The sequence below is a fragment of the Ammospiza nelsoni genome, chromosome 14, assembly GCF_027579445.1.
Source record: "Ammospiza nelsoni isolate bAmmNel1 chromosome 14, bAmmNel1.pri, whole genome shotgun sequence".
NCBI classification, from domain to species: Eukaryota; Metazoa; Chordata; class Aves; order Passeriformes; family Passerellidae; genus Ammospiza; species Ammospiza nelsoni.
Genome location: NC_080646.1, coordinates 535,859 through 547,916, shown reverse-complemented (window position 1 = coordinate 547,916; position 12,058 = coordinate 535,859). Strand labels below are relative to the sequence as shown.

At 69.5% G+C, this 12,058-nt stretch overlaps 3 protein-coding genes across 4 annotated transcripts; 2 read left to right on the top strand and 1 right to left on the bottom strand.

Moving 5' to 3' along the window:
• The first annotated feature begins 3,003 nt into the window (after positions 1-3,003).
• On the top strand, positions 3,004-4,539 carry ANKRD34C (ankyrin repeat domain 34C). The gene has a single exon (XM_059482493.1). It carries the CDS (start codon positions 3,004-3,006, stop codon positions 4,537-4,539), a length of 1,536 nt encoding a protein of 511 aa, XP_059338476.1.
• A 1,612-nt stretch (positions 4,540-6,151) lies between these two features.
• On the top strand, positions 6,152-8,882 carry TMED3 (transmembrane p24 trafficking protein 3). 2 transcript variants are annotated; one of them, XM_059482146.1, is made up of 3 exons: positions 6,152-6,432; positions 7,031-7,279; positions 7,724-8,882. In XM_059482146.1, the coding sequence occupies exons 1-3, from the start codon at positions 6,280-6,282 to the stop codon at positions 7,958-7,960; spliced, it is 639 nt and encodes a 212-aa protein (XP_059338129.1). In that variant the 5' UTR covers positions 6,152-6,279; the 3' UTR covers positions 7,961-8,882. The 2 variants fall into 2 exon arrangements, with proteins under 2 accessions (XP_059338129.1, XP_059338128.1); XM_059482145.1 differs by lacking the exon at positions 6,152-6,432 and having other exon boundaries at positions 6,845-7,279.
• Positions 8,883-9,799: 917 nt separating this feature from the next.
• On the bottom strand, positions 9,800-11,897 carry LOC132079710 (putative gonadotropin-releasing hormone II receptor). Its single transcript, XM_059482471.1, has 4 exons — positions 11,855-11,897; positions 10,898-11,448; positions 10,337-10,541; positions 9,800-10,236 (listed from the first exon to the last, which is right to left on the bottom strand). Exons 1-4 carry the CDS (start codon positions 11,895-11,897, stop codon positions 9,800-9,802), a joined length of 1,236 nt encoding a protein of 411 aa, XP_059338454.1.
• Positions 11,898-12,058: the final 161 nt, after the last annotated feature.

Sequence of the window (12,058 nt, the reverse complement as noted above, 5' to 3'; positions counted from 1 at the left end):
CAGACCCCAGCAGGCTCCAATAAAGGGGTGGCAGCTCCCTGGCTGCTCGTCCAGGTGGGGTGCAGCTGGGATGGCCCCACAAAGCTCCCAGCATCTCTGCTGTTCTCTGCAGTGACGGTTCTGTCAGCTCTGCCCTCTCTGTCCTGCCCAGGTGAGGATGCTGGGTGCCCCCCGTGCCACAGCAGACTGGCATCGCCAGCAGCACTTCCAGCAGTGCCCATCTCCACACCCTGCAGGGCTGTTCCGTGTGGGCAGAGCACCCTGAGGTGGCACCAGCCACCTCACAGCCACCCCATCCCTGTTCTGTCCCAAACCCATCGTGTCCGGAGCCCACCCTGCTGCCCCAAGGCTCTGCTGAGACCAAACCCGCGGCTCAGAGCCCGCACAGAGCCGCAGCCTCTCCAGCAGCCACCCCGGCAGCCCGTTGCCATGGCATCCTCAGGGATGGCACAGAGCAAGACAAGGAGGATGAAGACAGGTGGACACGTTGGCTCTGCAAAGCCAGGGCACGGCCGGGGCAGATGCGAGCCCCTCTGGCAGCAGGCAGGGGCCATCCTGCTCCCCTCCCAGGGCTGGCACGACAGAGCTGGCATCGCCACGCTCCCCTCCCTGCTGGGGCATCTCCCACCCAGGGACACCTGGAGGCTGCGAGGCCACGCCGGTGGAGCAGGAAAGGGAATTCTTGGGGTTTAACATCCTAAAGGATAGGTCACTCCTGCTTTCCAGCCAGGAGCAGCCAGCCTGGGGTGCAGCACAGGGGAGAGAGCTCACAGGGGCAGCAAGGGGGCAGAGCACGAGGGGCGTCCTGCAGGGGAGGGGGCTCCCCAAGCCTTACTGCCAGCATTCTCCTCATTGCAATCATCAGGCACCTTCCCTCCTCCCTCCTTGTCACCACCCCTGACCACGCTGGGAGCAGAGCAGATCCCCCTCACCAGGGGGATGTGGTGGCTTCCCCTGGGCTCCTCCTGCCACCAGCTTGTCTCTTCTAAATTTGTGGGTTGCAGGAGTTTATTTTTAAGGTGTTTATTTTGTCAAGGTGTTTATGTTATGTTGCTGTTAGGAGTTAATGTGTTTATTTTTGACAAGTAAAGTGGTGTGCTCATGCATCAGAAAATGGACAGATAAACATTTTTGGGGGGTTTATGGCCAGTTTAGGCAGCTACTGCAGAGTGTCTGCGTTACCAAGTCAGGAGGAACCTGCCGTAAGATTTGCCAAATGTTCCCTAACATAGTAAGACTGACTTAATTTCTCTGCTGGCTCTGATTCTCACTGTCATCATCTCTGAATGAAGAGCGCTGCAATATTAGATTATACTTTATTAATCACAAGAGAAATTTCCCCAAATGTTAATGTGATGCGGGGGGTGTGATGACAAATACCCTCACAGCCGTGATGGATCTGCAGAAGGGCAGAACCCGGGGGTCAGGGTGGCGGTCGGGGCATCTGTGACCATTTCCCCTTCCTCCGAACTCCCTTTGTGCCGGGACTGCTCCGAAAGGGGCACCGAGGGAGGCGGAGGAAGCTGATGGGGGCAGGCTCCTGCCCGGCTGCGGGCTCTGGGGGCGAAGGAGGGCCAGAGCGGCAGCACAGCGCCCAGGGCTGGCACCGAGGGCAGCAGAACGGAGCCCAGCTGGCCCTGCACGGCACGGAGCGCGCCTGTGCCCCAGGGTGCGCTCGGGCTGCCCCAGGGTGCGCTCACACCGCGCTGTCATCGACATCAGAGGGGCTCGGGGGCCGTGATTGCCGTGCTCCGAGCGGGGACGGCCGCGGGCTCGGGGCCGCTCGGGTCTGGGGAGCCCCCGGAGCAGGGACACGCACAGACACCCCGCACGGGTGGGTGTAGACGGGCAGGGACCCCGCGGACCCCCGCACACGGACAGGGACCCTACAGCCGCACACAGACACAGACCCTGCAGCCCCCCGCAGCCCCCCGCACACCGACACCCCCGCCCGCCGCTCCCCGCACCCACCTGCGGGCGGACGCGCCGCCCCCCGCGCCCTCCTCCTCGCGCAGCGCCGGGCACCGACACCGGCACCGGCACCGGCACCAACGATCGGCACCCGGCACAGGGCATTCGGCACTCGGCACCGATACCGGCACGACACAGGGCACGGGGCAGCGGCACCAACGCCGGAGAGCGGCACCGGACACCGGCACGGGCACCGGCGGCAGGTACCGGGCGGGGCGCGCACCCCACCATCCCCACCGCGGCCGGGGGCGGCGGCGGCGGCGGCAGAGGGATGGCCGGGGCTCGGAGGGGCGCGGGGGACGCCAGTCCCGGCCGGAGCGCGGCAGAGCCGCCTCCCGGGTCTCCCCCCGGTCCGAGGGGCCCCCACGGGAAGGGGCCGTGGGCAGCTCACGGGCAGGGAGCGGCACCGTGGGCGCTTTTGGGAGGGGCTGGGAGCAAAGCGGGCACTGACCGCGGGTCCAGGGGCGGCGGGATCCCTAAGGAGGGCTCGGAGGGATGGATGGGGAAGGGCCGGGAGGCTTGTGCCCTCTCCAGGGGCGCTCTGGGGGCACCGGCTGCTCCGGGCTCCAGGAGCGCTCCGAGGAGCGAGGCAGGGCGCGGGGGCAGCAGGAGCGGTGGCAGCGGGGTCAGAGGGGCGGCAGAAGCAGGGGGCGGTAGAAACACAACAGACAGCATGACTGTGGCTGCTTCTGCTCCCCTCCGGCAGTGAGGAGGCAGAGATCCCGGCTCCAGCCCAGGAAGCCATCAGGGAAGTTCACGCAGTCTCCAGTGGGCTCCGTGCTGGGGCCCCCCAGACACAGCGGGCCGGTGGAGACCGTCAGAAGCTCCCTGATCTCCTGGGGAACCCAAGCATCCATCCGGGCAGCTGCTGCACGAAGTGGGGGACGCGGCCACAGGGACAGTGGGACGTGGGGCAGTGCCCAGAGCTTGGCACGCCAGGACGGCAGGGACAGAGCAGTGGGGCTCACCTCTTCCCCGTGGTTCCCCCACAGGCAGCACTGCCGTCGCCCAGGGGAAGCAGCAGCAGCTGCCATGGATGAAGGGACGGAGCTGGAGCTGGGGGGCCACTCCCTGCTGAAGGCCGTGTGGCTGGGCCGGCTGCGCCTGACCCGGCTGCTGCTCGAGGGCGGCGCCTACATCAACGAGAGCAACGACAAGGGCGAGACCGCGCTCATGGTGGCCTGCATCACCACGCACGTGGACCAGCAGAGCAGCCACAAGGCCAAGATGGTGAAGTACCTGCTGGACAACAGAGCCGACCCCAACATCCAGGACAAGTCGGGCAAGACGGCGCTGATGCACGCCTGCATCCGCGGGGCTGGGGGGGACGTGGTGTCCCTGCTGCTGGACAGCGGGGCAGACCCCAGCCTCGAGGACCACTCGGGAGCCTCGGCGCTGGTCCACGCCATCAACGCCGAGGACAAGGCTGTGCTGCAGCACCTGCTGAATGCCTGCAGAGCCAAGGGGAAGGAGGTGATCATCATCACCATGGACACATCAGCCTCCGGCACCAAGACCGCCAAGCAGTACCTGAACGTTGCGCCAGCGCTGGAGTTCAAGGAGAAGGCTCCCCTCGAGGAGAGCGCAGCCCCCTCCAGTGCCCACCTGAAAAGTCCCGTCTCAGCGCCTTCCCCTGCCGAGAAGGAGAGCAGCGCTCTCACCCCGCACCCTTCTCACCCTGGGGACACCGAGCCCCCCTCCCCGGGCCAGCGAGCCGGCGCTGCCCGCAGAGCCCAGCTGCCCCGGCTGAAGCGGCTGCGCTCGGAGCCCTGGGGTCTGGTGGCACCCTCGGTGCTGGCGGCCTCCAGTCACCGCGACGACACGCGGCCCTGCGCCGACAGCGAGGTCATCACGGGCATCGGCGACCTCTCGCTCTCCAAGAAGCCCTCCCTCGCCCGCAGCAGCAGCAGCAGCAGCAAGGGAAGGGACCCCTCCCTCTTCCCGCCAGTGGATGAGCAGGCACCGGGGCCGCTGGCATGGAAAGCCGCCCACGAGAAGAGCCCGGGCGCCCACCCGTGCCTGTCGCGGAGCGCCACGCTCCCGGAGGAGCCGGAGAGCACCGGCTCGGCCGCCAGCTCCGCCGCGAGGACGGACGCTCCCCTCTGGCGGAGGCCGGGCGCCGAACACAACGGGGAGCCGCCGGTCGGCGAGGCGGGGAAGGCGCCGTCCGAGAGGCGCAGGCTGAGCGGGTCGCAGCTGGCCCTGCCGGACGGCGGCGGCGACTCGCCCTGCGGCAGCACCGGCACATCGCCCAGCGCCGGCCGCCGCCGGCCGCCCGGCCTGCTGGAGCGGCGAGGGTCGGGAACCCTGCTGCTGGACCACATCTCGCACGCCAGGCCAGGATACCTGCCCCCCCTGAACGTGAACCCCAACCCCCCGATCCCTGACATCGGCTCCAGCAAAGCCCCCTCCCCGCTGGCCGCCGCGCTGAAGCCGCTGGTGCCCCTCACACCCGGCTCGCCCAGGCGGGGCGATCTGAGGGCCCACAGGAAGCTCCTCCGCAGGCATTCCATGCAGGCCGAGCAGATGCGGCACCTCTCCGATTTTGAGGAGGTCGTGGCGCAGTAGCCGTGCCCCGTTTGCTCACAGGGAGGTGGCCAGGGCCGCGCTGGCCCCGCAGAGACGGGACGGGTACCACAGAGTGGGCACTGGCTCCGGGGACACTTTGGTGGCCAGGGGGCTCAGCCCTGAGCCCGGGGGCTGAATCGGGCGCGGGCTGATCGGGAGATCGATCCCGCACCGTCCCAGATCGCCAAGCTCCGTGCCAAGGATCCCACCTGCAGTTCACTTATTCCTCACTAGCTGCAATCTGCTTTTCTTACATTCTGCTCGTTCTCTCACCGAATCCCGGCCCGGAGCCCCCGGCGGTGATCTCTGGGGCCGAGGCGTTCGTGAAGTGCCTTCCAGGAGGGAAAGGGGCTCAGTACGCGGGGACTCGAGGGGCGGAACCCCGGTGCGGCCACGGACCGTGTCGGTGCTCTCCCGGAGCGGGAGAGGGAGACAGTGCTCCACCTCCGGTATTCCCGGAGCTCCGGCGGCTCGGCACACCCGGCACCGCTGCAGCCCCGTGGGCTGCGGGCCGGGACGGGCTTGCCTCGTCTCTGAAGCGTCTGAACCTCAGGGGTTCATTCCCCGCCACGCCGAGGAGCTCTGAATCCAGGAAGCGCTGGATATCCCCCCGAGCAGGATGGTGCCAGCCCGGCTGCACGGGAGCCTCTGCCAGCGGCGGGGAGCCGGGATGCCAACCCACCGAGGGTGACACGGGCTGAGCCCGGCGCTTCGTCCCGCCGGGACGGCCGCAGGCACGGCGCCAGAGCCGAGACCCCGCGGGCCCCCCGCCCCACGCCGCTCCCCACGCACGCTGTGCCGGCCGTGAGCCGCGGCTCCCGCAGCCTCCATCGCTCCACGATCGCGGTTATTCACGGGCTGCGTGCGCGCAGGAGGCAGGGCAGGTGTTGGGGTGACGCCGTGGCCCTGCGGACACTCGTGCGCTGGTTTTGCACTGCACGAATAAAGCGCTCAGCTTTGGACCGAGGCTGCTCTCGCGTGGAGCCGGCACCAGCCGCCCGCACGGGGCCCGGGAGTGCCGCGGGGACCGCCGGGGCTCCCGGAGTGCCCGGCCCCGACATGCCGGGGGCGTCCCAGGGCCGGGGGAACGATCCCGGGCTCCCCGCGGGTGCCCGCCTCGGGGCCGGAGGTGCCACCCCGCCCCGCCCCGTTCCGCCCAGCCGCGCCCCGTTCCGCCCCGCCCAGCCCCGTTCCGCCCAGTTCCGCCCAGCCCCGTTCCGCCCCGCCCAGCCCCGTTCCGCCCAGCCCCGTTCCGCCCCGCCCCGCCCCGTTCCGCCCAGCCGCGCCCCGTTCCGCCCCGCCCCGCCCCGTTCCGCCCCGCCCCGCCCCGTTCCGCCCCTCCCAGCCCCGTTCCGCCCCTCCCAGCCCCGCCCAGCCCCGTTCCGCCCAGCCCCGTTCCGCCCAGTTCCGCCCAGCCCCGTTCCGCCCCGCCCCGCCCCGTTCCGCCCAGCCGCGCCCCGTTCCGCCCCGCCGCGCCCCGTTCCGCCCCTCCCAGCCCCGTTCCGCCCCTCCCAGCCCCGCCCAGCCCCGTTCCGCCCAGCCCCGGTCCGCCCCGCCCCGTTCCGCTCGCAGCGGAAGCGCCACGTCAGGGGGGCGGTGCGGGGGCGGTGCCGGGTTGCCGGTGCCGGGTTGCGGGTGCCGGTGCCGGGCTCGGTGCGAGGCCGGTGCCGGGTTGCGGGTGGCGGGCTCGGTGCGGGTGCCGGTGCCGGGTTGCGGGTGGCGGGCTCGGTGCGGGTGGCGATGCCGGGCGCGGTGCGGACGCTGTGCCTGGCCGCGCTGCTGGGCGCGCTGCGGGCCGGCGGCACGGAGCTGACGCTGGAGCTGCCCGACAGCGCCCAGCGCTGCTTCCACCAGGAGCTGGAGAGCGGCGTCAAGTTCACCCTCGACTATCAGGTACTACCCTGCCTGTACCTTCCTGCAGCCCTGCATGCTCCGTGCCTGCACCCCCTGCCCGGGCCCCCCGCCCCGTTTGTGCCCCATCCCTGTGCCCCTGCCCATGTGCCTGCCCGTGCCCCGGTGCCCCCTTGCCCACAGCCCTGCCGTGTGTGCGCTGTTGTCTCTGCCCGTGCCACCTGCCCGTGCCTCTCCCACACTCCCATCCTGTGCCCTGCAGAGCCCCAGGCAGGGCTGTAGTCCCACCCCAGCTCCCTCCATGCTGCACTAGGAGTTGTTCCCAGCCCCAGCTCCACGCCCAGCAGTGCCCACCTGAGAGCCAGGCCTGGGATGTGCCCACACCAGCCATGGACCTGACCTCCCTGACCTGGGTCATGAGGGCTGTCCCTGTCTCCAGGACCCCACTTGAGCCATGGGCACCCCAGCTGAGTTGCTGGCACCGTGGTGCGCAACTTCCCCAGGGCTCCCCTGGCTGGGCCCCATCCCATGGGCACGGTGCCCGCTGGGCTCTCACAGAGCTGTGGGGCTGGGCAGGGGCAGGGGGCCCTTGCCACGTCGCTGGGCGTGTGCCACCATCGGAGATGCGTCTCCTGCACAGGTGATCAGCGGAGGGCACTATGATGTGGACTGCTACGTGGAGGACCCCAACGGCAAGACCATCTACCAGGAGACCAAGAAGCAGTACGACAGCTTCTCGCACCACACCGAGGCCAAGGGTGTCTACACCTTCTGCTTCAGCAACGAGTTCTCCACCTTCTCCCACAAAATCGTCTACTTCGACTTCCAGGTGGGCGACGAGCCGCCCATCCTGCCCGACATGAACAACCGCGTCACTGCCCTGACACAGGTGGGTCTCGGGAGGGAGGCAGGAAGGGAGGCAGGGTCCTGCTGCAGCCCCAAGCAGCCTTGTGGGATGGCAGTTGGGGACGTGTTCCCTTCCTCCCGCACCGGATGCAGAAGTGCCAACCGCCGGCCAACAGCCCCACCACACACCACATCCTCTGCCCTGCCTTGCTCAGGGGGCTGTGCGGGCTCTGGGCTCCCCTCTCTGCAGCAGCCGTGTCCATCCCACGTGAGGGAATTGCATCAGCCATTCCATCCCTGGGTGTGTGCTCTGAGCTGGGCATCCGGGTGCCCTCGTGGGTACTCTGTCCCAGCGGGGAACCACCTTGCATGGGCTCCGGCAGGAACCTACCACACAAACACTGCTCTTGAGCGTCCTGGCACGGCCCTGGGCCCCCTCAGCTGAGCCGTGTCAGGAGTGACAGGGCGCTCCCGTCCTTGTCCCCAGCTGGAGTCTGCCTGTGTCACCATCCACGAGATGCTGAAGGCGGTGATCGACTCCCAGACCCACTACCGGCTGCGGGAGGCGCAGGACAGGAGCCGAGCCGAGGAGCTCAATGGCCGCGTCTCGTACTGGTCAGTGGGGGAAACCCTCATCCTCTTCGTGGTCAGCATCGGGCAGGTGGTGCTGCTCAAGAGCTTCTTCACCGAGAAGAGACCCAGCAGCGGCGGAGCTGGCACCTAGAGCTGCTGGCTGTGCCCGAGTGCAGCGGGCAGCGGGACAGACACTGCGCCTCTGATCTGTGCCGGGACAGGCGGGGGTGGGACAGGGGGTGACACTGCTGAGCTGGTGACACAGCCACCCAAGGACAGGCGTCCCCAGCATCACCTCCCATTTGCCATCATCTGGCCTACCCTGTCCCCTCGCCTGGCCAGCCTGTCCCCGTTCTCTGGCTGCACTGGGGAGCAGGGGGGACCAGCACAGCACAGCACCGGGGCACCCTCAGGACTGGGACGGGACTGGGACGGACTGGGATGGGACTGGGACGGACTGGGATGTGATTGGGACGGGACTGGGATGTAACTGGGACTGACTGGGACGTGACTGGGACAGGACCACGTGCTGCCCCTGAGCCCTGTGCAGCCACCAAGGGCAGGGGCAGCCCTGGCCCCCCTGGCATCCCCCAGTGCCCCCAGCCCCAGCAGAGCTGCCCGCGGGCTGGGGGGGTCTCTGTCTGCACCCCAGGTGCCCTGTGGCGGGCAGGGTGCTCCCAGCGGCGGGACACAGCACCACCAGCATCCAAGAAGGGAAGGCTGTTTGCTGGGTGGCTCTGGCTCTGCCAGCTCCTCCCCTCGCAGCAGTTCTCAGGCTGGCAGCAGGTGGTGTGTCTGTACCAGGTGATATTTTCATACACCAGTCCGTGCCTGAGACTCAGCCCCCTCACACATTCCCCGCACACGTGCCAGGGAAGCCCATCCCTGCCCCAGAAGCACGGGGGACCCACACACGCCTGGGACTGCAGCCCCTCATTCCCTGGAGCCCCACAAGACCCCTGGAGTGACTGGTGTGCTGGCCCTCCAGCCCTCAAGCAGGTGTGAGATCATTTTTCAGAGCTGAAGCAACTCCACTAGACTTTGCCACTTTCAAATAAATCCCTGCAAGCATGGCTGGCACTGCCGTTCTTGGGCACAGCTCTGCCTGCCCGCCTGCCTTGCCCCCTGCCCACACAGCTGAGCTTGCTCCTGGCACAGGACACGAGGAGGAGGACCCTGCTGGCCCCCAGCAGGAGCAGGAGCAGGAGCAGGAGCAGGAGCAGCAGCCCTGTGTGTGCCCTGTGTGAGGCCGCAGTGTCAGTGGGCTGGGATGGGGTTCCCACTGCGCAGCAGGGACTGAGGAGCCAGGGGAGCACGGGGGGCCCCGGGCAGAGCCCAGCTCGGGGGTCCCTTCCCTGGGGCTGGGGGATGCCAGGGCAGCTCTGGTGATGCTCAGGGGACAGTGAGGGGCCCGGGCAGCCTCAGCCCTGGCCCAGCTCCCCGGGCCCAGCGGCCCCCCCGTGCTGGCTGTGCCGGCAGCGTGGCCTTGGGCAGTGCTGCGGGCGGGAGAGCTGCCCCCGGTGCCTCCCAACAGCCTTGGGCAGCAGCCAGCAGCTCCTGTTTGGAGCACAGCCCGCAGCAGCAGCACCCCGGCACTGCCTCCAGCCCTGGCAGGACCAGCCCTGCGCCCTCTGTGGGGATGCACAGGGAAGGAAGCGCCCAGCCCCGGCCAGGCTGGCATGGCCCGGAATCTGCCCCGGCCTGGGGACTCCTGAGCCACCCACGGTGGGGACAGGGCAGCTGTGACCCCCATGGGTCAGGGTGCTGGCTCTGGGGACACCGGCGCAGCTCCCAGCGGGGGACACGGGAGGGACAAGAGGTGGCCATGGGACACTTTATTGCCGTTCAGGGCACAGAGAAGGGAGAGGGGACGGGGGCACCCCACCAGCCCCAAGCCCCCAGAGGTACTTTGGGTGCAGGGAGAGATCAGCAGTGCCTCCGTCCCCATGGAGCTGTGCCGACCCCCCTGCCCCGCGGCCCCCAGCTGGTGTCACAGGGAGCTGCTGTGGCGCGAGGGGTCCCCGGCAGCCCCTCGGGGCCTGCCCAGCCCCCGGGCTGCCCGCTGGGGCGGCAGGGAGGAGGCTGAGCAGCGGAAGGAGCCCGTGGGTGGGGAGGGGGGCTGGGCCGGGGGGCCGTGCCTGCACGGGCACCCCCAGCCCCCCCGGAGCGGGATGGTGAAGAGCCCGTAGGTGATGGGGTCCAGGCACGCGTTGAAGAGGCCAAAGATGAAGAGGACGTGGGTGAGGGCCGGCGAGATCCTCTTCTCCACGGCGCGGGGGCAGAACCAGTGCCAGAGCCCCAGCAGGTAGTAGGGGGTCCAGCAGAGGATGAAGGAGGAGACGATGACCAGGCTCATCCGCAGCATGCGCAGCCGCGCCCGCGGGATGTTGTCCCTGGAGCACCGCAGCGACGCGTCCCGCGAGGAGACTGGGGGGAAACGGGGCTGGGACAGGGCCCCTGCGCCGGGGGAGAGCTGGGGGTCCCTGCAGAGCTGGGACGGGGCGGCACGGGGGTGCCTGGCACTCACAGAGGCCCGAGCCCATGCGGCGGGAGATCTCCAGCAGGATGCGGGCGTAGCAGCAGACCATGATGAGCAGGGGCAGCAGGAAGAGGCAGGCGAAGCCCACCATGTTGTAGAGGGTCTCGTGCCAGGCCCGGGGGAAGCTGCCGCGCGTGGTGCACTGCGTGAAGTTGTGCGGGGGCTGCAGGGTGATGGTGTGGAACAGGAACAGCTGCAGACGAGAGAGGTGGGGTGGGGGTGATGGGGGTTTGTGCCTCCCGAGCCAGGGAGGGCACTGGAGGCTGAAACAGGGACCCCCCGACCCACAGGGACAGACCCAGCCTCGGGGGGAATGACCGGTTACCCCCCTTGCATTGAGAGGGGCCTGGGGACCCCCAGAGCGGGCAGAGCCGGGCAAGGGGGGCGCTGCCACAGCCACTCCATTGCCAGCTCCGCGCGCCCATCCCACAGGGCTGTCCATCCCCTCCCTCTGGGTCACACGGCGGCACCGGCCCTGGCAGCGAGCCCGGACGGTGCCACCACACACGGGGCCGGGCGGGGTGTGTTACCAGAGAGCCCGGTGGGTACCTGTGGCACGGCCAGCCCCGCGCTGAGCAGCCAGGCCGCCTGCAGCATGGCGCGGTTGCGGGCGCGGGCGCGGGCGATGGCCAGCGGGCGCAGGATGGCCGCCTGCCGGTCCAGGCTGATGACCACGGTGACGAAGGCCGAGGCGTACATGGCCAGCAGGCGCAGGTACATGAGCAGGCGGCAGGCCAGGTCGCCCGCCCGCCACTGCAGCGTGATGTTCCAGACGGCGTCGAGCGGCATGACCAGCACGGTGAGCAGCAGGTCGGCGGCGGCCAGGTGCCGCAGCAGCAGGCGGATGTGCGGGCGCCGGCCGCCGCCCCGGCCGCCCACCGCCCGCAGCACCGCCAGGTTGCAGCCGGCCGAGAGCGCGAACAGGCCGAAGGTGACGGCCACGCGCGCCTGGGCGGCCGCAGAGAAGGTGGGCAGCCGCGGGGGCTCCTCGCCCCTCTGCTCGGGGGGGCTCCAGGCGCAGCCCCACCCGGGGGCCGGCGTGCCGGGGGGCTCCGTGCTGCTGTTCCCCACCGCGGGGCCCGGCTCTGCACGGCCCCTACCTGCCGCAACAGGCAGAGGGGCAGCGGCGGCCCTGAGGGGGCTCTGGGCGGGGCAGGCCGCACTCAGCGCTGTGGTCCTGTCCCCCAGAGCCCCCTGCCCAGGGCCACAGTGCCCACATCGCGTCTCTGAGCTCACTTCCCTGTGTTCCATCCTTGCCTCGCTGCATCCTGCTCTACCTCCCAGCCTGCAGCAGCCCCCAAAGCCCCTCCGTGCCCCCAGAGATAACGGGGTCCCTGGCACCCAGCAGGGCAGAGGAAGACAATGGCAGCTGACCCCAACACGCCCCCACCTCAGGCCATCACTGCTGTGCCCCTCCCTGCCCAGAGTGCCCCTGCCTGGGACGGGGACCCCACCCAGCCCAACAATGAGCCTGCAGGACCAGACGCCCCATTCCCCCTGCCTCACCTGCATCCAGGGAGTCCTGCCTGGCATCCCCCAGCCAGGCCATGGCAGGGCTGGTGCTCACACAGTGCCCAGGCTCTGTGCTGAGGGCTCCTGCATCTGCTGTGGGCACGAGGGGAGCGGGGCAGGTACCAGGGCAGGTACCAGGGCAGGTACTGCAGAGAGGCAGCACCTGCTGCTGCTGCTGCAGCTGCTGAGGCGTGGGCG

What these genes read in the sequence shown, in the direction of transcription:
- ANKRD34C (XM_059482493.1), top strand. Translation starts at nt 3,004, where the DNA reads ATGGATGAAGGGACGGAGCTGGAGCTGGGGGGCCACTCCCTGCTGAAG.
- TMED3 (XM_059482145.1), top strand. Translation starts at nt 6,845, where the DNA reads ATGGGCACCCCAGCTGAGTTGCTGGCACCGTGGTGCGCAACTTCCCCA. An exon ending in GCGTCACTGCCCTGACACAG is followed by an intron (nt 7,280 to 7,723) that starts GTGGGTCTCGGG and finishes CCTTGTCCCCAG; the next exon opens with CTGGAGTCTGCCTGTGTCAC.
- LOC132079710 (XM_059482471.1), bottom strand. Translation starts at nt 11,897, where the DNA reads ATGGCCTGGCTGGGGGATGCCAGGCAGGACTCCCTGGATGCAG. An exon ending in GCAGGACTCCCTGGATGCAG is followed by an intron (nt 11,449 to 11,854) that starts GTGAGGCAGGGG and finishes CTGTTGCGGCAG; the next exon opens with GTAGGGGCCGTGCAGAGCCG. An exon ending in CCGCATGGGCTCGGGCCTCT is followed by an intron (nt 10,237 to 10,336) that starts GTGAGTGCCAGG and finishes GTTTCCCCCCAG; the next exon opens with TCTCCTCGCGGGACGCGTCG.